General features: G+C 40.9%; 1 protein-coding gene across 3 annotated transcripts in view; it reads right to left on the bottom strand.

Moving 5' to 3' along the window:
- Nucleotides 1-21,724, bottom strand: part of LOC122676931 (guanylate-binding protein 6-like) — a 33,204-nt gene extending 11,480 nt beyond the window's left edge. For 2 of the 3 annotated variants that reach the window (XR_006335669.1, XR_006335670.1), the window contains exons 1-7: nt 21,634-21,724; nt 17,540-17,735; nt 13,697-13,824; nt 7,458-7,567; nt 7,058-7,254; nt 5,263-5,508; nt 3,972-4,252 (exon numbers count right to left, since the gene is read on the bottom strand). Coding sequence is in view for 1 of the 3 variants with exons in the window: in XM_043876533.1 (XP_043732468.1) it covers nt 3,972-4,252; nt 5,263-5,508; nt 7,058-7,254; nt 7,458-7,567; nt 13,697-13,824; nt 17,540-17,729 (1,152 nt within the window). In the remaining 2 variants the exon portion in view is untranslated. Of the gene's footprint in view, nt 1-3,971; nt 4,253-5,262; nt 5,509-7,057; nt 7,255-7,457; nt 7,568-13,696; nt 13,825-17,539; nt 17,736-20,665; nt 20,724-21,633 lie in introns of all 3 variants that reach the window. The other variant, XM_043876533.1, reaches the window with a different exon arrangement.
- Nucleotides 21,725-23,289: the final 1,565 nt, after the last annotated feature.

Genomic DNA, 23,289 nt, shown 5'->3' with positions numbered 1-23,289 from the left:
TTCTTCACTTTCTGCCATAAGGGTGGTGTCATCTGCATTTCTGAGGTTTTTGATATTTCTCCCAGCAATCTTGATTCCACCTTGTGCTACCTCCAACCCAGCATTTCTCATGATGTACTCTGCATATAAGTCAAATAAGCAGGGTGACAATATGCAGCCTTGACATACTCCTTTTCCTATTTGGAACCAGTCTGTTGTTCCATGTCCAGTTCTAACTGTTGCTTCCTGACCTGCATACAGGTTTCTCAAGAGGCAGGTCAGGTGGTCTGGTATTCCCAGCTCTTTCAGAATTTTCCACAGTTTATTGTGACCCCCACAGTCAAAGGCTTTGGCATAGTCAATAAAGCAGAAATAGATGTTTTTCTGGAACTCTCTTGCTTTTTCGATGATCCAGAAGATGTTGACAATTTGAGCTCTGGTTCCTCTGCCTTTTCTAAAACCAGCTTGAACATCTGGAAGTTCACTGTTCACGTATTGTTGAAGCCTGGCTTGGAGAATTTTGAGCATTATTTTACCAGTGTGTGAGGTGAGTGCAATTGTGTGGTAGTTTGAGCATTCTTTGGTATTTCCTTTCTTTGGGATTGGAGTGAAAACTGACCTTTTCCAGTCCTGTGGCCACTGCTGAGTTTTCCAAATTTGCTGACATATTGAGTGCAACACTTTCACAGCATCATCTTTTAAGACTTGAAATAGCTCAACTGGAATTCCATCATCTCCACTAGCTTTGATAGTCTTGATGCTTCCTAAGGCCCACTTGACTTCACATTCCAGGATGTCTGGCTCTAGGTGAGTGATCACACCATTGTGATTAACTGGGTCGTGAAGATCTTTTCTGTACAGTTCTGTGTATTCTTGCCACCTCTTCTTAATATCTTCTGCTTCTGTTAGGTCCATAGCATTTCTGTCCTTTATTGAGCCCATCTTTGCATGAAATATTCCCTTGGTATCTCTAATTTTCTTGAAGAGATCTCTAGTCTTTCCCATTCTGTTGTTTTCCTCTATTTCTTTGCACTGATCACTGAGAAAGGCTTTCTTATCTCTCCTTGCTATTCTTTGGAACTCTGCAGTCAAATGTATATAACTTTCTTTTTCTCCTTTGCTTTTCACTTCTCTTCTTTTCACAGCTATTTGTAGGGCCTCGTCAGACTGCCATTTTGCTTTTTTGCATTTCTTTTTCCTGGGGATGGTTTTGATTCCTGACTCCTATACAATGTTACAAACCTCTGTCCATAGTTCATCAGGGACTCTGTCTATCAGATTTAGTCCCTTAAATCTATTTGTCACTTCCACTGTATAATCATAAGGGATTTGATTTAGGTCATAACTGAATGGTTTTAGAAAAGGCAGAGGAACCAGAGATCAAATTGCCAACCTCACTGGATCATCGAAAAAGCAAGAGAGTTTCAGAAAAACATCCATTTCTGCTTTATTGACTATGCCAAAGCCTTTGACTGTGGGGGTCACAATAAACTGTGGAAAATTCTGAAAGAGATGGGAATACCCTACCACCTGACCTGCCTCTTAAGAAACCTATATGCAGGTCAGGAAGCAACAGTTAGAACTGGACATGGAACAACAGACTGGTTCCAAATAGGGAAGGAGTACATCAAGGCTGCATATTGTCACCCTGCTTGTTTAACTTATATGCAGAGTACATCATAAGAAATGCTGGGCTGGAGGAAGCACAAGGTGGAATCAAGATTGCCAGGAGAAACATCAATAACCTCAGAAATGCAGATGACACCACCCTTATGGCAGAAAGTGAATAACTAAAGAGCCTCTTGATGAAAGAGAAAGAGGAGAGTGAAAAAGTTGGCTTAAAACTCAACATTCAGAAAACTAAGATGGTGGCATCTGGTTCCATCACCTCATGGCAAATAGATGGGGAAACAGTGAACACAGTGGCTGACTTTATTCTTTTGGGCTCCAAAGTCACTGCAGATGGTGATTGCAGCCGTGAAATTAAAAGACACTTGCTCCTTGGAAGGAAAGTTATGACCAACCTGGTTAGCATATTAAAAAGCAGAGACGTTACTTTGCCGACAAAAGCCATCTAGTCAAGGCTATGGTTTTTCCAGTGGTCAAGTATGGATGTGAGAGTTGGACTATAAAGACGGCTGAGTGCCAAAGAATTGGTGCTTTTGAACTGTGGTGTTGGGGAAAACTCTTGAGAGTCCCTTGGATTGCAAGGAGATCCAACAAGTCCATCCTTAAGGAGATCAGTCCTGAGTGTTTATTGGAGGGACTGATGTTGAAGTTGAATCTCCAATACTTTGGCCACCTAATGAGAAGAGCTGACTCATTTGAAAAGACCCTGAGGCTGGGAAAGATTGAGAGCAGGAGGAGAAGGGCACGACAGAGGATGAGATGGTTGGATGGCATCACTGACTGGATGGACATGGGTTTTGGTGGACTCTGGGAGTTGGTGATGGACAGGGAACCCTGGTGTGCTGCAGTTCACCAGGCCACAAAGAGTCGGACACAACTGAGTGACTGAACTGAACTGAATGGTTTAGTAGTTTCCCCCACTTTCTTCAATTTACATCTGAATTTGGCAATAAGGAGTTCATGATCTGAGCCACAGTCAGCTCCTGGTCTTGTTTTTGCTGACTGTACAGAGCTTCTCCATCTTTGGCTGCAAAAATATAATCAATCTGATTTCGGTGTTGACCATCTGGTGATGTCCCTGTGTAGAGTCTTCTCTTGTGTTGTTGGAAGAGGGTGTTTGCTATGACCAGTGCGTTCTCTTTGCAAAACTCTATTAGCATTTAGATTATGTTATATAGCATAGGATACGTTAAAAAGTAGAGATGACCCTAGTGGACATTACCATAGGGAATCACATAAGTCTTTCACATCTATTCATTTTTTTTTGGTGACAGAAAAGGTAATCAGAGAGATGAGCAGCAAAAGAGGAATACAGGGCACCATTGCTGGCTAAATGATGGAGCAGGGTGGTTTTCCAGAGCCAATATGAGTGCTGAAGAAAGATATATTCACATGTTTGCACAGGGGGAGGACAGTGTGGCTTATACACGATTTAAATTCAACTTTATGCTAAATACAATAACCTGTTTGCGGCCTATCAAGCAAGCATTTACATCTGCTTTAATCATTAAAGAAATACATTTAAAAATCAAAATGGAATAACTTGTGCAGCAATTCAAAACTGAGCTTGGTGGCCATTGTAGATGTGGTTTCAGGCATGTTTCTGCATCACTGAGAACTTCAATCTTCTTAACTTTATCATACTCAAGGATGCCACTATCCATTCCCAAAACAGTATCTGCTATAATAGCAATTGGGAGTTGTAAACTCATGGTCTCAAAGATCCCATTGCAAATAGGCAATGGTTTCAGACTCCAAACAATCCTTTAACAAGCACTCTTACTTCTCTTCAACTTTTTCTAACTTTGTTAATTCTTAACCAATAATACAGGTAATTTTGTGGGTTTTGCCTATATTGAGGGTCTTGCAGCAACCCCCCCTCCAACCCCATCCCCATTTTGGAGTCCAGTGGAACTCAATTCAAATGCTTCTTGTATGTGTATCTTCAGGGCACTAGTCTTCATTTGGCTCAAATCAAATTCTTCTTATCCTATGACAAACTGTTTACTATTTATTCTTGGGAGTATTATTAAGCCCATTTGAGCCTTCTCCCCACCCCATCTTGTTGTACACAGAGTATATCACCTGTACACCCTAAGCTGGGATCTAACCTGAAGAATTTTGAGTTAATAAATGTGTGTTGTTTTAAACAGCTAAGTACAGGGTAATTTGTTTACAGTAGAAAATGAAGAGGCCAGTTTTTAGAACAAAGGATGGAATGTAGCCTGTAGAGTCCTGTCTTTCACATGAATCCAAACTCCTTTTATAAATGAGAGGCATGTGAACCACAAGTGAAAAGAAGGAGCCTAAGTACATTTTTAGAAGAAAAGGTATCAGGAAGGCTATATTCTAGGCTACATTACCAGAAGTTTCTTCTGGAAATCCTTCTTTTCATCCTTGAAGGAGTGCTCCATGAAGACTGCAATGGCTTCCTTCTCACAGGCTGCGTGCGCCTCCAGCAGCTCCTGGAGCGTGTCTGTGGGGAGGTTCAGTCGCTTGGTCATCTGCTCACTGTAGTGGTCAGCTGCCTTCTCCACAGCTGCTGAGTTCTCACGCTGGGCCAGAATTGTCACCGCGTTCTCCAGACAAGGAACTGATCCACTGTTGATCGCATACACGTAGGCCTCCACCAGAGTTCCCAGCCCTGAATGACACAGTATATTTCGAAAAGAAACAGAACATTCTCCCTCGTTTTATGGACTTTAGATCAGTACACTTAAAACTATTAAAGTTTTATTGAATTTGAGGTTTTCTTTCTTCTCCTCATCTTCATCCTTATCCTCATCATTGTATCCTCCACCTTCTATAACTTCTTATAGTAACATTACTGTGTCTCCTATGCACTCTATTTGATAGTTCTCAGTTAATCACAATAAAATATTCACCAAATTATCTCAAACAATATGTTCAAAGTTCTTCTGTAACACTTTTCCCATTGTAATAAAATACAAAGAACTTATATATATGTGAGTAAACTGCATATTTTGTGAGCACTATTTGCAAATGAAAATGTAGTGCCACATGTAAACATATCAAGAATTTCCAGACCATGATACAAACTTTAAAGCAAGCAGGCCCATCTCAGCACTGGGCATTATGTGACTGCCCCACTGACATGGGCACGAAGCCAGCATCACATAAGATTATATTTACACTTCTTTCTCAGACTCTCAATGAGTTTACATGGATTCATGACTTACTACTTATTATTGATTCATGTAAATTCACAGAATACCTTGTATATCCTCACTAGAAACACTTATCTACTCAGTGGTTCATTACCATGAATATGTCTATCCTTAAAATATCTTTATAGTAATATTGGGTTGGCCAAAACGTTTGTTTGGGTTTTTCCATAATATCTTACTAAAAAACCTGAAAGAACATTCTGGGCAACCCAATAGTTTCATGAGATTTGGTATGCTTCAAAAAAGCCTCATACAAGGATATTTTAATGAAGAAATTTTAACTCAAAATTCATATTTTAATGAATATCTGATTTTCCAAATTATATAGAGAACACAATTAATAAAGGAAAAAAGAAGAAAGCACCATTACTGACAATCCCAGAGTACATTTACAACTTCAACTCCACCACACATTCCTCACCCACAGTGAATCACAGAGAGACATGCTGTAGCAAAGGAGACTCACTTGTCCCAGTGACAGTGATTCCCTCTTTTAAGCTCTTGGCCTTTGCATGGGTATAGATATAGGAGCAGAAAACTTTTGATTGCTTCTGGAAATTCCCATCCAGTTGGTTCTCTGGTATTTCCTCAAGATGGAGTAATTGTCTTCTGTTACTTGCAGGGCGGTCAAAGACGAAACACTTCCGTTTGGGAAAGAACTTCCTGATACACTCTCTGGGTAAGTTGGAATTTTGAATTTGGGGATTTGCATCTGCAAAAGCAGAAAAGAATAATCAAAGAAGAGACAGACTCTTGTAAGGGGGCTGAGGACTTTGATTTCCAGGAATTTGTGCACTCACTCTAATTCCCATGCCTGTAAATCTTTTCTATTTGAAAATCAACCTTACACTAATCTACCATAGAAACTCTATTTTTATACTGAGCCAAGACTGAAGGAAATGCTTCTGGGGAGGAAAAAGAACTGTTTATACCAACTGAAGAAACTTTTGTTTTCCTCAGCCATTGCATAGTGTGCACTGGACCAATTATTTATTAGGTGCTTCTTGAAAGATCAACCAACCCAAATAACTGTCAAAAACACTATTCTGAAGTTACAACCTCTATTTCAGACGTGAAAAGTAACGGTGGAAATAAGGATATTCACAATATATCTGGGAAAGAAATCACATTGGGAACAAATGATATACAGGAAAGAAAAGCTTTATAAAATCGAGTAAAAATGCACATTCTATAAATATGTTTTGAGATGACTGTAGCATACATAATCTCATGGTTAGATTGGCCTAAAGGAAATGAGGACACTCTATCAGTCCTCTGCAACACTTTCTATTGTATGTGACAGTATCATATGGAGAGATTTGGGGCATATACCATCAGTTTAATAAGTATTTATTGGAAGTGTAAATATATGATTAAACAAAAAAAATCAATATTACTTCTAGGTACCACCTGTTATTCTCTCTGCTAAACATAATCTGAGTAACCAACTAGCATATGAATATGACATATACCACGTAAGAGAGGTTATAGGTGGCTCAGTCGTAAAGAATCCACCCGCCAATGCAGGAGACAAAGGAGATGTGAGTTCAATCCCTGGGTAGGGGAGATCCCCAGAGGAGGAAATGGCAACCCACTCCAGTATTCTTGCCCGGAAAATCTCAAGGACAGAGGAGCCTGGCGGGCTACAGTCCACTGAGTTGAAAAGAGTCAAACATGACTGAGCAACTGAGCACACGAGCATGCACGTACCTATGGTGTAAGGCTCTAGAATGAAGAGTATGATGTTATGAGAAACCATTTGAAGATCTGATAGTCTCACTGGAAGGATGTAGCAATGCTTTTCTTTTGAATGAATTAGAGTATAAATAGCTTATCTATTAAGAATATATCTATATGGGTAATAAAAAACACTCTGTGAAGTGTATCAATATTTCACAAATTAATCCTTTTATTTACCTTATGATTTCTAATTCTACCAATTTCAATTTGATGCATTATTTTTCTAAAAGAGGAAAGAAGAAGCACTTAATATGTAATACAGTATGTGAGACTTTTTCTTCATGATTTTTCTAAAATCGTTTGTTTAATACTAGATTCTAAATGTCTTCAGTGAGCTTATGCTCTGGTCTCTGAAGTTTTTCCAGTAACAATGACTGAAGCCACCCACCAGTCATTCACCAGGAACCATTAGCATGGCCTCATTCCAACCCCAAATTAAGATTGACATCAAGTGCTGAATGTCAGGGCTCTTGATCCCATTTCCTACTGAGCTTTCTACCACCTTGCCCCTGCTCTGATACCTGGAATCAACTTCAAGGCATTCTCCAGGTACTCGTCTTCAGTGATGGGGTTTCCATTTAACTCCAGCTCCAGCATGAAATCCCGCACAGCCCAGACAAAGTCCGGAAAGAATCTCACAAACTCGACTGAGTCCTCTACATCATCGGAGATGGGAGATGATTTGATTCTGATCAGCTCCGTTAATTCAGTCACATAGCTGGGATCTTAGCTAAGGAAAAAGAAGCACTCTCCAACAAAATTTCCAGCTCCTACCCCAAAACAAGTTTTACAACTATTCCCTTTTGCCCCATTTTACCATCTCATCAGTCAACAGAATGGCGTCGTGGAAAAGGAGAAACGGTGTCAGTTGCTATTCCCATAAACTCAATTAAAAGTGCTAGTTCAGCTCTGGAAGGATACTGCAGCTGCTCCAGGGCCTGGTGGTTGATGGTGCTCATGCTGTTGTAGATAAAGGTGCTGCTCAGGAGCACGGCCAGGGCAAAGATCCACGAGTCATTTTTGGAGTCCCCCTAGAAAGTACATTACAGGGTGAGGATGCTGCTCCTCATGCTCTCATTCATTGTTCATTTGCTGTAACAGCAGTACGTAACTCGATAGTAAGGCAAGCAACATAAATTTTCAGCTCAGTTCAGTTCAGTCACTCAGTCGTGTCTGACTCTTTGTGACACCATGGACTAAATGCAAATTTTTCTGGTGTTGATATTGACCCATCTAAGCTCTTTTGTGTGATTAGCTATTAACAGAAATGAATGACATCTGATATATGTTTGAATGTTTACTACAGCACCTGGAACATAAGTCTGCCAGTAGAAAGTGGACAATGATTCCTTTTGCAACATTTTCTAGATCATGATGTATATTAGGAATAGAAATACTAATCAATTAAATTCAACTACTAACTGTTCATCTAGATAACAGGAGATACTCATTGACTTACTTGAATATAAAGTTCCACATAATAATCCCTACCCTAGAGAGACGGCTTTCTGGAGGGTCAGATACATATGGGAACATACATATTTATCCAAGATGATAACTCAGTGTGGAACCAAATGTGTTACTGTAATAGACAAAGGAGTAATACCACAAAGACAGAAAAAAAAAATACTCTGTGCATTCAAAGCCAAGAGTGATCGTGTCTTACAGTGATGTGATGACATTAAGCTGAAAAGAACTGGGCATTAAAGAATTGACAGAAAGTAGATTTGTGAAGCTCTAGGGCTTCCCTGATAGCTCAGTTGGTGAAGAATTTGCCTGCAATGTGGGATAGTAAAGAATCTGCCTGGAGTGCGGGAGACCTGGGTTTGATCCCTGGGTTTGAAGATCCCCTGGAGAAGGGAAAGGCTACCCATTCCAATATGCTGGCCTGGAGAATTCCATGGACTCTATAGTTCATGGGGTCGCAAAGAGTTGGATGACTGAGGGCTTTCACTTCAGTCACTTCACGGACCATGCAAGTGGAAGGGCCCACAGAATCTGATCATGATTGCCAGAAACTGTGGTTATATAGAGGTATTACCAGGTTATTTTATTTGGCTGAAGTGATGTTACCCGTGTGGTAGTAGATGAGGTGGAAAATGATATTCAGAACAAGTCATGAGTGACTTTGGAACTGATTTATATGGACTTCTTGGGCTTCCCTGGTGGCTCAGACAGTAAAGAATCTGCCTGCAATACAGGAGACCTGGGTTCGATCCCTGGGTCCAGAAGATCCCCTGGAAAAGGGAATGGCTACCCACTCCAGTATTCCTGCCTGGAGAATTCCATGGACAGGGGAGACTGGCTGGCTACAGTCTAGGGGTTACAAAGAGTTGGACACGACTGAGTGGCTAACACTTTCAATTTTTTCACCCAGATACATTACAGATAGTGAGACCAGCAAGTGGTTCTGCTGCTATCAGTGTGCAGTTTGCTGTGCTTTGGCTTATGGCAAGTGAGGTTAGATAAAAGACACAGGTTATTAAAACTACAATCTATTACGAATCATAGACCATCTTGGGTTGACACTAATGTGATTACTGAATAAGTTAAATTTTGATTTCTAATTCAGAATTCATGAATTCATGTCCCAACTCTTTTCTGCAGTGATGAAACCCAAGATTCAAAGCTCCTACATTTAATTTAGATGCAGATTATTACAAATAAGGAGAAAAAACTGGTTGTAGCTTAACACTAGAAAGTCAAAGTATCTAAAATTATCCCATTTACAAAGCTTTTCAGTTAAGAGTTCACTGACAATGCCCAGAGCCTTGGAATAAAATGTTCCTTGTATAGAAGGAGATTTTCTGGAGACTTTAAAAATATATATAAAATAGATTTTTGTTAAATAGACCTTTAAATTTTATTAATTTTAAAAAAATGTTATTTTATTAAATATTTTTTATTAAATTAGATTTTTATTCAGAGAAACTCTATTTCATGGTTTCTACTTACAACCCCATCAACTCCACAGCTCTCAATTAGTAGAGCCCATTGTTCCCATGAGTTATAGCTTCCACTGGACTATAACTATAGTCTTCCACCACTATAACTGGTGGGAGACTGGTTATAGTCTTCTGACCATAGCCAGACTTCTATCAGTCTAGCTTTCACCAGATTTCCCAAACTAACAACTGATATATCACTTTGTGTAAACATGGTTCCATGTGCTGATAACACTGCATATTTCTTACCTCCCCAACTGAGCTCTGGGCCTTTAGCTCCATCACTGTGATACCTGTTGCATTTAACACAAAGCCCTGGGATTCAGATGCCCAATAAATATTTATTAACTTATATCTTTCCTCTCCCGTGGAGGAGGGCATGGCAACCCACTCCAGTATTCTTGCCTGGAGAATCCCCATGGACAGAGGAGCCTGATGGGCTATAGTCCATGTGGTTGCAAAGAATAACTGTGTGTTAATTTTATATCCTGCAACTTTACTATATTCATTGATTAGCTCTAGTAATTTTCTGGTATAGTCTTAGGGTTTTCTATGTAGAGGATCATGCCATCTGCAAGCAGTCAGAGTTTCATTTCTTCTTTTCCTATCTGGATCCTTTTATTTGTTTTTCTGCTCTGATTGCTGTGGCCAAAACTTCCAAAACTATGTTGAATAGTAGTGGTGAGAGTGGGCACCCTTGTCTTCTTCCTGATTTTAGGGGAAATGCTTTCAATTTTTCACCATTGAGGATAATGTTTGCTGTGGGTTTGTCATATATAGCTTTTATTATGTTGAGGTATGTTCCTTCTATACAACTGAGCAACTAAGCAACAGCACAGCACATTTTTTGTCTCAGTGCTGAAAATAAGAAGATCTATCTATAATAATGCAGGAGGGCTGAGAGTAGCTACTCCACATTCAAGGTCAGGAGGGGCGGCCGTGAGAAGATACCCCTCTGCCAAGGTAAGGAGCAGCAGCTGCGGTTTGCTGGAGAAGCTGTGAAGAGATACCCCATGTCCAAGGTAAGAGAAACCCAAGCAAGACAGTAGGTGTTGCTAGACGGCATCAGAGGGCAGACACACCAAAAGCATAATCACAGAAAACTAGCCAATCTGATCACAGGACCACAGTCTTGTCTAACTCAATGAAACTAAGCCATGCCGTGTGGAGCCACCCAAGATGATCGGGGCATGGTGGAGAGATCTGACAGAATGTGGTCCACTGGAGAAGGGAATGGCAAACCACTTCAGTATTCTTGCCTTGAGAACCCCATGAACAGTATGAGAAGGCAAAATGATAGGATACTGAAAGAAGAACTCCCCAGGTCGGTAGGTGCCCAACATGCTACTGGAGATCAATGGAGAAATAAATCCAGAAAGAATGAAGGGATGGAGCCAAAGCAAAAACAGTACCCAGTTGTAGATGGGACTGGTGATAGAAGCAAGGTCTGAGGCTGTAAAGATCAATATTGCATAGGAACCTGGAATGTTAGGTCCAGATCCAAGCCTATGCCCTAACTAGTAACACTGAAGAAGCTGAAGTTGAACGGTTCTATGAAGACCTATAAGACCTTTTACAACTAACACCCAAAAAAGATGTCCTTTTCATTATAGGGGACTGGGATGCAAAAATAGGAAGTCAAGAAACACCTGGAATAACAGGCAAATTTGGCCTTGGAGTATGGAATGAAGCAGGACAAAGGCTAATAGAGTTTTGCCAAGAGAACGCACTGGTCATAGCAAACACCCTCTTCCAACAACAGAAGAGAAGACTCGACACATGGATATCACCAGATGGTCAACACCAAAATCAGATTGATTATATTCTTTGCAGCCAAAGATGGAGAAGCTCTATACAGTCAGCAAAAACAAGACCAGGAGCTGACTGTGGATCAGATAATGAACTCCTTATTGCCAAATTCAGACTTAAACTGAAGAAAGTGGGGAAAACCACTAGACCATTCAGGTATAACCTAAATCAAATCCCTTATGACTATACAGTGGAAGTGAGAATTAAATTTAAGGGACTAGATCTGATAGACAGAGAGCCTGATGAATTATGGATGGAGGTTCGTGACATTGTACAGGAGACAGGGATCAAGACCATCCCCATGGAAAAGAAATGCAAAAAGGCAAGATGGTTGTCTGAGGAGGCCTTACAAATAGCTGCGAAAAGAGAAGTGAAAAGCAAAGGAGAAAAGGAAAGATATTCCCATGTGAATGCAGAGTTCCAAAGAATAGCAAGGAGAGATAAGACAGCCTTCCTCAGCCATCAGTGCAAAGAAATAGAGGAAAACAACAGAATGGGAAAGACTAGAGGTCTCTTCAAGAAAATTAGAGATACCAAGGGAACATTTCAGGCAAAGATGGGTTCGATAAAGGACAGAAATGCTATGGACCTAACAGAAGCAGAAGATATTAAGAAGAGGTGGCAAGAATACACAGAAGAACTGTACAAGAAAGATCTTCATAACCCAGATAATCACAATGGTGTGATCACTCACCTAGAGCCAGACATCCTGGAATGTGAAATCAGGTGGGCCTTAGGAAGCATCACTATGAACAAAACTAATGGATGTGATGGAATTCCAGTTGAGCTATTTCAAATCCTTAAAGATGATGCTGTGAAAGTGCTACACTCCATATGCCAGCAAATTTGGAAAACTGAGCAGTGGCCACAGGACTGGAAAAGGTCAGTTTTCATTCCAATCCCTAAGAAAGGCAATCCCAAAGAATGCTCAAACTCCTGCACAATTGCACTCATCTCACACGCTAGTAAAGTAATGCTCAAAATTCTCCAAGCCAGGCTTCAGCAATACATGAACTGAGAACTTCCAGATGTTCAAGCTGGTTTTAGAAAAGGCAGAGGAACCAGAGATCAAATTGCCAATATCCGCTGGATCATCAAAAAAACAAGAGTTCCAGAAAAACATCTATTTCTGCTTTATTGACTACACCAAAGTCTTCGACCGTGTGGATCACAATAAACTGTGGAAAATTCTGAAAGAGATGGGAATACCAGACCACCTGACCTGCCTCTTGAGAAACCTGTATGCAGGTCAGGAAGCAACAGTTAGAACTGGACATGGAACAACAGACTGGTTCCAAATAGGAAAAGGAGTATGTCAAGGCTGTATATTGTCACCCTGCTTGTTTAACTTGTATGCAGAGTACATCATGAGAAATGCTGGGCTGGAAGAAGTACAAGCTGGAATCTAAATTTCTGGGAGAAATATCAATAACCTCAGATATGCAGATGACACCACCCTTATGGCAGAGAGTGAAGAGGAACTGAAAAGCTTCTTGATGAAAGTGAAAGAGGAGAGTGAAAAAGTTGGCTTAAAGCTCAACATTCAGAAAACTAAGATGGTGGCATCTGGTCCCATCACCTCATGGGAAATAGATGGGGAAACAGTGGAAACAGTGTCAGCCTTTATTTTTTGGGGCTCCAAAATCACTGCAGATGGTGACTGCAGCCATGAAATTAAAAGACGCTTACTCCTTGGAAGGAAAGTTATGACCAACCTAGACAGCATATTAAAAACCAGAGACATTACTTTGCCAACAAAGGTCCGTCTGGTCAAGGCTATGGTTTTTCCAGTGGTCATGTGTGGATGTGAGAGTTGGACTGTGAAGAAATCTGAGCACCAAAAAATTGATGCTTTTGAACTGTGGTGTTGGAGAAGACTCTTGAGAGTCCTTTGGACAGCAAGGAGATCCAACCAGTCCATCCTAAAGGAGATCAGTCCTGGGTGTTCACTGGACGGACTGATGCTGAAGCTGAAACTCCAGTACTTTGGCCACCTCATAAGAAGAGTTGCCTCACTGGAAAAGACCCTGATGCTGGGAGGGATTGGGGTCAGGAGGAGAAGGGGACGACAGAGGATGAGATGGTTGGATGGCATCACCGACTCGATGTTCATGAGTTTGAGTAAACTCTGGGGGTTGGTGATGGACAGGGAGGCCTGGCATGCTGTCATTCATGGGGTCGCAAAGAGTCAGACACGACTGAGCGACTGAACTGAACTGAACTGAACTGATCTATAATAACCAAACTATTGAACTTATTATAGAATAAATTCAAGGAAAGGTTTTTTAGCCTCATTATTCATAGTTTGATTGGCATAATTTGATTGGGACATGTCATAAAAATTGAACTGAGGTGGGAAATTGAAATGTAAGTAGAGTAAGGAATAAAGAAGATTCCCTGCCTTACCTTCTCCATATCACCCAGACCCTCGGTGTCCAGAAGGACCAAAGTGTGGTTCTCCTTGGAGGGGTGGGGCACACACCACATCCAGATTCCCTTGGTTTCAGACTGCACTGTGGAGCCCAGATGGAAACCTGCACAAAAAAAGAGGATTAAGCAACACAGTGGAAGAGCAGAGAGTGCAGGCTACCCAGGGATTGCTTTGGTAAAATGATTGGAATGTGAGTGCCTGGGTTGGGACAGGTGTTTCCATTTCAGCAAGGACAAGTGCTACACATACTCAGGACCTTCCCAAGAAATATTTAATGTCCCTTATTCACCTTCTAACATTAATGGCTCATACTGTGTCACATTAAGAGGTCAACGTAAACTCTATTAACCTTTCTAGTTATCTGATACTGAAGAGTTCCCATATTCCCTACTTTCTGATGGAGTCCCAGCAGTACCAGCAGGAGATCAGGAGTAAGCCTCCTGTTCCCCTGGCTTCCACCCTCGTGAGCCACGTTGTCCCGGGGCCTCTCTTCCTCTACCTTGACCACATCTCCTTTTGTTTAGCTCCATCCAGTAGCTCTGGTCTTTGTCACATTCTGAAATCCATTCATTGCTTGCTTCTTCACACTACAGAAGATATAAAGGCTACATGGCCATTGGTCCTGCCACCCTCTGACTTCTTCTGCATCCATCATTGATTCCTTTTGTTCTGCTTGTTCCTTTGTGATTATTTCTTCATTAAACATCTTGATTTACCCCTTAAGTGACTTCCGTGTGTCCTTCCAGGACCTGGACTGATACACCTCTTAATAGATTTATTTTTCCTTCCCTTCCTCCCTGTATTTTCCTCATTTCTGTTCTCCTCTTCAAGAAATGATGAATTCTTCGTTCATTGACTCAAAGTTGCTGATATTACAGCAGTGAATCAGAAAAAACCCATGAGAATTGTTTGCCCTTCTTTCTAGAGTCTTAAAACAACTGAGGGAGATTGTGTGTGTGCTTGGGCTGTAGCCCACCAGGCTCCTCTGTCCATGGGATTTCCCAGGCAAGAATATTGGAGTGGGTTGCATTTTTTCCTCCAGGGCATCTTCCCTACCCAGCTATCTAACTTGAGTCTCACATGGTTGCTGCATTGCAGGCAGATTCTTTACCACTGAGACACCAGGAAGGCCCAGAGGGAGATTATGTGAGGTATATGCCTAAAAGCTGCAGGCAGTGCATTTTATCTATAGTTCAAGATGTTAAGTGCCCACCAGATGCCCAAGGTCCCTTCAATGAGACTAGAAATGGATATGATGATATCCCTAGTGGAGTATAGTTCAGGACGGCTCAGGCCGTTCAGTGATCATATCCTGTGTGTTCTGTTCAGAGAGGATACAACACCTGAGATGATCTGCACTCTTCTACATCGTGATGGCTTCACACTGCTTGCCGATTAATACCAAGAAACACAAGCTCCCATTTCCCACATGGAGAAAGAACAAGGTATAACTGGGGGTCATCACTGTCAGTTATGTGAGGTAAAGGACAGACAAAGGAGTCACAACAAGGGCAGAGTGTACTGACTTAGTTCTGCTCGTGGACCTTGACTGGGCACCAATTTTGTTTGATTTTTGGTTTTTGTCTTCTTGTCATACAGCTGGAGTAGTAGAGTCACAATTCAAGTTCTTTAAAACATAACTGAATGATTGCCTTAGTAACAGAATTTGTTGTTCAGTTGCTCAGTCAAGTCTGACTCATCACAACATCATGGACTGTAGCAAGCCAGGCTTCCCTGTCCCTCACCAACTCCTGAAGTTTGCCCAAGTTCATATCCATTGTATCAGTGATGACATTCACCCCCTTATTAACGGATGTTGTCTCACATAGACTAAAAAGAATGTTGTTGAAACACCTTGATTGTTTAAACGCTTGACTGATAACCTTTCTCACAGTTTTCAAATCTCTAATCACTCAAAAATGACATACTAAGTAATATAGCCTGACAGAGAAACCAGTCCTCCCCTGACTAGTTGTCAAGAGTTTCTCTAAAAGAAAGGGAAATATAAAATGTTTTTGTTTGAGGCCAATGGGAGATTGCAAAGCAAAAAGTGGAAGAAAGGAAGAAAATAGAGTAAGAGAGATAAGAGAGAGAGTCTGAGAGAGACACTGAGAAATAGCTAAGATTCTTAGATTTTAGTTGGCTGAGGTTCTACTCCCTAATCATGCTGAGACACTGAACCACATAAGAAGGCATTAAGAAATAAATGGTGTGTAGTTTTCTTAGATAGCAATAGCCAAGACATTGGCAGGTTGTTCCTAAAATCAATAAGAACCAAGAAAGCAACTCTTTAGAAAAAGAAAGATTTCATGAAATTGGAAATGTAAAGAGTAAATTAATATGTTCAAAGGTACAGATGCTTATTTGTAGTGAGGCGAATAACATGCAACTGTATAGACACCAGATCAGTCAAAGTTAAAGTGTCTTTTACCAGATTTTTTTAATGATGTGGAGAATTCCAGTTACTGCTAATAAGCACAAAAATTGCACAGAAAACTTCAAAAACTGTTTGATATTGTCTTGAGTGCCTGAAAATATATGGACTCTATGACTCAGCAGTTACACTTCTGAGTCTATCACACAAGGGTAGCTAGTGTACATGTGCACCAGGATAGACACAACAATATTCACAACAGAAGCATCCATAAAAGGTAAACTACAGATAATAACAGTGTTCATTAACAATGAGTGAATTCTTCTATCCTTTGTCAATAGCATACTATAAAGTAGTGAACAAAAATAAATTACAGTCAAGTATGACAAACTAGATGAACCTTATAAACTTCTTGTTGAGCAAAAGAAGCAAGACCCCAATGATTGGCACAATTTAGTTCCCCTTGTATTAAGTTCAAGCTATGTTTTACAACCTGGGTGTGGCTTAGCTGGTAAAGAATCCGCCTGCAATGTGGGAGACATGGGTTTGATCCCTGGGTTGGGAAGGTCCATTGGAGAAGGGAAAGGCTACCCACTCCAGTATCCTGGCCTAGAGAATTCCATGGACTGTACAGTCCATGGGGTTGCAAAGAGTTGGACACGACTGAGCGACTTTCACTTTCACTTCATGTTTTACAAATACAGAAACATAATATGAACTAATTTTCTAAAAGGAAGAGTGAAAGAATACCCCATGAAAATCAGAACACTGGTGAAGTCTAATGAAGGTGTGAGAGGGCATAACTTGGGATTTTGGGTGTTGAAGTATTATTTCTTGATCTGAGTAGTGATTAGACAGATGATTACATTATGTTTATCAATTTTGCAGTATTTATATATGTATATTTTATGCACCATTCTGTATGTGTTATAGTTAATAATAGGAAAAAGAGAAAAAAGAAGGTATAATTTACCAAAGTTTGGAAATAAGCAAATTAACTGAAGCAAAAAAAGATGGGTGGTAGCCCCATTGAGATATGGGTTTTACAGAGATTCATCTGTCTGTACTTCCTTCTATTCTTTTCAAAAAACAGAACATGTTGGACAACATTTGTGTGCTACCTGAAATGACCCTGTGGTTTAGGGCAAACGTGGTGAAGGAGAAGGGAAGGGAATGATTGTTGAAGATGAGCTCCTGAGCAGAGGGCAGAGGATAGGATCAGGACGAATGAGGTAGATGTTTGGATGAGGCTGGGAATTTTTGATTACTGAATACAAGAGTTAACATTGTGGAGGGATGGGTTTGAAGTTATAAATTCGGTGGTGAGAATTAGATGTTTTCTTCAGTAGGGAGTTAGGCTCTTCCTTAACATGACCTTAGAAGAGGATGATCAGCAGATTGTGTTATCACGGCTTCCAAGTAAAGGGTTTTGAACAACACTCACCATGGTTCTGTCCTGCCAGGCGGTTCATCAGGTAGGACTTTCCGGTCCGATACAGCCCTGCGATGGCCACCACCACCACAGGCTGAGATATCTGCTCCAGAATCTTCAGTGCTCTGGGATTTACTGTCAGCTGGTTGTTCTGGTTTCTTACCAGACAGATGGGGTCCATTATGGTGGATCCAGATGCCATGGGAAGCTGTAACCCAGAGAAACAACTCAGCAGAACACAAGGTCCCATAGGGGTGTGATGGGGGGCAGGAGGGAGGCTCAAGAGGGAGAGGATTTATGTATACACATAGCTGATTCATATGTTCCTACAGCAGGAATGGACACAACGTTGTAAAAAAATTATATTTCAATTTTTAAAAATGTGAAAAAACCCCTACAGGGTCCTGAGGTCATCCCTCATGGTTACATAAGTCATATGCACATTAGTCTTCTGCTTGTGGAACTTAGATATCAATTCTCTTTGCTTTGTATGTTTCAAAAAGGTAAGAATTTAGCCTAGCATGCCAAGGCCTGTATAGGTACAGTATGTATATTATCTTACTGCTTCTTAAATGAACCCTAACGCAACCTTGCCCACATGAGGCATACAGTGAACAGATTCAGAACACAAAGCACTGATGATAGAGCTTTGAGAACACTAACATTTTGGGGGTAAGTAGAGACAGATGGGACATGAGCGGGATGAGGAGTGACCACAGATAATTTCTTGAGTTCCAGAATGATTTGATCACTCATTAATTGCACAAATATTTATTGAGAACCTTCCATGTGCTGACACTGTTCTAGAAGCTCAGCATCAAACAGTGAACAAGACAGATACAAATTCTTGCTTCATGATCTCTATTCTAGTAAAGGAGACAAATAATATAGAAAGTGAAAAAATAAAACATCCAAATATGTGGATATTAGAGGGTGGTAAATGCTCAGAAGGAAATGAGCAGGGAATGGGATTTGAATTTACATGGAATTTAATCAGGGAAAACCTTGCCAACAAAGGAAAAATGAATGTGACTGGTGACCAGATGAAGCAATCAGTGGAGTAGAACAGGCTGGAGGAAGAGTGCTTGTGAGAGAAAGAAGTTGAGATAAAGATGCTGCTCTCTCTTAAAACAGCACAGATCTTGAAGGTACCTAACACAGTTGCACATGTTAATAATTCGGTTACTACCTGAAATTAAAGGGTATTTCTTGTTATTTAAGCAGATAGAGAAGAGATGCAAGCAACTAGGGTGTTATAAGGTCTGGCTAGATATGCCAGGGTCTCACATCTGGGCCAGGCTCTACTTTAAATGATTTCATCACCATGATTAGATGTTTCATGATCTTAGGAGACAGACAGAAGTCAGAAGGCTTTGACTGTTCCTTTATTTTCTCAAAAACAATACTAAGCAACATCCACATGTTTCCATATGTTACTGGCTGTGTGATGACTGAGAAGATTAATTTCTTTGTGCCTCAGTTTTTTCTTCTGTAAAATGGCAGCATGAGACATAAAACTCAATCTGTCATTAGGGTTATTTGGAGGATTAACTAGCTCATGATTTCATGATACTTACAATACTTCAAAAATTATCCTGGTACATAGTAAATTCTATGTAAGTATTGCTTTACAACTGAATGTCTGAAGACAGGGACAGTAATTACTGAATGAAACTGGAGGACTGGCTGTGACACTTCCCTCCCTGGTTGCAAGCAAGTGGGAGGACACAGCCCAAGAGGAAGATGAGCAGGCTGGGGAGATCCAGTGGTAATAGCTGAGAGGGAGGACAGTGATGGGGGGAGAGTCAGGCTGGAGGAGCTCAGAGCTGCCCTGGGATGTCCAAGTACAGGTTCTGGAGTCGGGCTGCCAGGGTTCAAACTTGAAGGTTCACAGTGCTTATTATCTGTTGATGCCTTGAAAAAGGAACTTACCTCCAAAACCTTCTTTTTCTTAGCAGTTTGTATGTAAAGGAACAATTCTTGATTCACTACACTACAGCTGGTAACATATAGGCTCTAAATCATGAAAAAAGTTTTTTCTTGATTCATGTACTATTTCAATTAGACAGTGTGTTATACTATGTCAGTGAGCTCTGTAACCTGAAATTGTCAAGAATTATAAGGGATCTAAAATGTTTCTATGAGAAAAAACATTTATTTATGTAACAGATTTGTTCTGTACAATTTCTTGTCTTTTTCTATAGTGGATTTGGAGCAGAAATGGGAGAGTAAAACATGACCTTTTACTGCTGTGTTATGTCAAAATTAATAAAGGAAAACCTGGAGAATTCCCTGACAGTAGTTGGGACTCTGTGCTTTCACAGACGAGGGTGCTGGTTCTGTCCCTGGTCTGGGAAGTAAGATCTCACTTGAAGGCCTGTGTCCCCTCCCCCATCATGTATGTGCTGTGTGCTCCAGGCAAGAATAGTGGAGCCTGTTGCCATTTTCTCCTCCAAGGGATCCTGACCCAGGGATCAAACCCACATCTCTGGTGTCTCCTGCATATCTTGCACTGGCAAGCGGATTCTGAGCCAACTGGGTTTCGTGTGTCCCCAACCCTCCACCCCCGCCAAAAACATGAACTTCACTCACTCAAATGGAGTCAGCAAGCCAGAAGGGGGCTTGTTGCAGAACTACAGACTGGAGGTCAGTTATGGAAGAATTGTCAATTACAGACCCCCAGGGAAAAATTTTTAACAGGGAAAGAGTTACCAATGACAAACCTTCAAGAGGAAAAGGTGTACACTGCATCTCCTACAAGAATTGACTACCCCAGCAACTCAGTCAATGAGAACTGGTCATCACCCTTGAACTCTGACTTTTCTTTCCAAACCAACCTTCCCAGACCCTTACTTTTCTCTATAATGTTCTTTTTCTTAGCTGGACTTCCTTATGGCTTTTTTTTTTTTTTAATAGCTCACTTGTCCCAAATTGCAATAACTCTACTATTCCTGAATAAATTCACTTTGGCTTGTAAAATAACTTTCATTTTAAGGTGAATAGCTATAAGCAAGAGAAATTGCAGAGTTTATATCTGAGACCAAATATTGATAAAGCTTTGTGTAAGTCAATGAGTCTACAAAGATTTTGTATTTTAACTCAAAGTATACTGAGGGACCAAAACCAACAAGCTTTTACCTTCAAAACGAAGCACTTGGAAGGACTTTCCCAGCAGTCCAAATGTTAAGACTCCGTGCTTTAATGCAAGAGACAGGGGTTAGAGCCCTGGTCCAGGAACTAAGATTCCCCCTCCCCCACGCCACGTGCTGCAAGGCATGGCCTAAAAAATAAATATAAAACAACAAAAAGCCTTAAAAAAGAAACAAAACAAATAGAAAAGAACAGTGCTAACACAAGGCAGAAGATGACCAACAAGTTTCTAAAGATGACTTTAAAGAATTATTTGATAGTCAAACATACCCCACACTGGGGATTTTCAGCAAGTACCAGAAGTTATTCTGAGGCTGTTAATGTATGTGCCGCTCATTAAAAACAATGCATGATAAACAAACATGATTAGATCTTACAGTTATTAATAACAGTTTTTTGTTTTTTGGTTTTTTTGGTAAGAGTGAGATTGAATTATTCCAAAGAAAACAGTTCTGTATGTATTCGGAGTATCAAACGTTAAGACAAAAATAATCGCGGGTCCTTTTAGGATTTAAATTGGCTCTATGTCTAGGACCATCGTTTTTGTTTGGCCATTGCCCAGACGGGTGCACTCAGGATGTGGCTGAGGAGGGCAAGAGGGGGCTGGTAGAAGAGACCGCACCCATAGCCTCTGTTCGCAGGGCGGGCTGGGGAGTAAGGGTGAGTTTGGGTCTTCAACTTCCTTTCCTCAGAAGACGTACCTGCTCTTCTGCTTTTTGCTGCAGCGCTGCTTAGATGCTCCAGGAGCAGCGGCGCATCCGGGCGATAAGCTCGGAAGCAGCCTGGAACCAAAAGCAGACCCCGAGCTGCCCGAACAATGCGCCCGGCCGGTCGCCACCCACCTGCCCCGCGCCTCCATCTGCTCCTCTCCTCCCCCAGTGTAGGGTCTGCGCTGGGGGATTTATTGTTATTTAACCGAAGTGTGCTTGTAAGGTCAAGTTTAGGAGCAGACTCACCTGGAGCTGCAGCCGGGCGTCAAGTCAGTTGCTCTGGTTCGCCCTAGGGCTCTTCCTGCGTCTCGCTTCTCCGGAAACCAACTTTTATGTTCTGAAGCCGGAAAAAAAAAAAAAAAGAAGCTGAAAAGCTAGCTGGTTACTAAAAGCCATCCAGATAGTGGTGGGGATTATGAGAAACGAAACCAAAATCGAAAGGGATGTTTTTTTTTTTAATGGAGGCAGGAATCTGGATGAATTCCAGGAAAGACAGGGAGAGAAGTGTTCCTCCAGGCTTGGCTTGATAAACAGAACTTTGTCCCTCCTCCATAGTGGTTTGAAGGAGGTGCAAGTAATGGTGGGATGAGAGTTCAACAGTCTGTCTCTCAGGGGTGTTTTGTGAGAGAGGGAGTTTATTAATTTTTGTTCACTTGAAAAATGTTTCATTTTTTCCTTTCTCTTTCCTTTTTAAGAAGTGTTTTTAACTCGGTGATCTTTTTTTTCATTAGCAAAATAAATATGTGTGTATAAATATGTGATATATATTATTACTTACTCAATTTTATAACCCAGACATATTCACTATTTTTTTTTAATTGGAGGATAATTGCTTTACACTGTTGTGTTGGTTTCTGCCGCACAATAACACAAATCAGCCCTAATTACATGTATACCCCCTCCCTCTTGAGCTTCACTATTATTTTGTTAGAGTTTTCCTCTTTTCTTTTACTAGTGTGGATCCAGATTTGGAGGTTAGAGGTTGATTCAGATTCCTTCCATTCTTTTCTGTATCCTTTAAGGCATTGTACTAACCTGTAAGTTAAAAGCTTGACTGCTCATGTTAGGGAACCAGGTTCTTTTGCCCAAGGAGCTGCAAGCCAAAACACTGAGAGCAGGAGATTTGCAGCAGAGAGTTTGTGAGGCAACCCAGTAAGGCTGCAGGGCCTGTAATGTAGGTCCCCTATGGGGCAGGCGGGTCTATTCTGACTCTGATCAGCTATATTGATTTAATCTGGTTTCAGACAGTTTTGCTGTGTTACAAGAGGAAGGAGTTTTCAAACAAGTTCTTCCCTTATCTGCTCATTCTGTAAGACGAGCTCAAGAATTTCCCTTAGTCTGCAGTTTCTGTTACAGGTTTTTACCCTATGAAGCAGGGTTTCACTATCCCATTTGTATTTCAGATGAAAGTGAGGGAAAAGAAGGACAGGCAGAGTATAATCTCAAAGTCCTATGGCCAGACCTCCCCAAGAGCAAATGCTTTGGCACATATTCCCTATGCAGACTTCTTTAGCTGAAAAAGCAGCTAGAAAAGTATAACAATCCTTAGCCAGATTGCCGTATGCTTATTTTGTAAAATAGAATGAGACCATATTTGGAGCTGCAAAGTGTGTTATAACTCTAAAGGTGTATACTACAATATCAGGGTCAAATTTTTCTAGAATTCTGAGACTTCCCTTGGTAGATTCAAGACTTGAACCCAAACTGGGTAAACTACCGTGGCCCTGTAATCCCTCAGCCACTGAGATGCATTTAGGGCGAGACTGGGCACATGACCTAAAGCCAAATAAAGTTAATCTTTTCTCAGTTACCTGGATCCAAGAAATTTCTCTCTCTTTTCCTCCCTCACTCTTGGTCTTGTTCTGGATCTCTTGATCTATTCTCTTCTGTTTACATTAACTT

This window comes from Cervus elaphus, chromosome 20 (genome assembly GCF_910594005.1).
Source record: "Cervus elaphus chromosome 20, mCerEla1.1, whole genome shotgun sequence".
In the NCBI taxonomy this organism is placed as follows: domain Eukaryota; kingdom Metazoa; phylum Chordata; class Mammalia; order Artiodactyla; family Cervidae; genus Cervus; species Cervus elaphus.
Note: the sequence above shows the minus strand (reverse complement) of the source record. Positions and strands in the feature narration are given on the sequence as shown.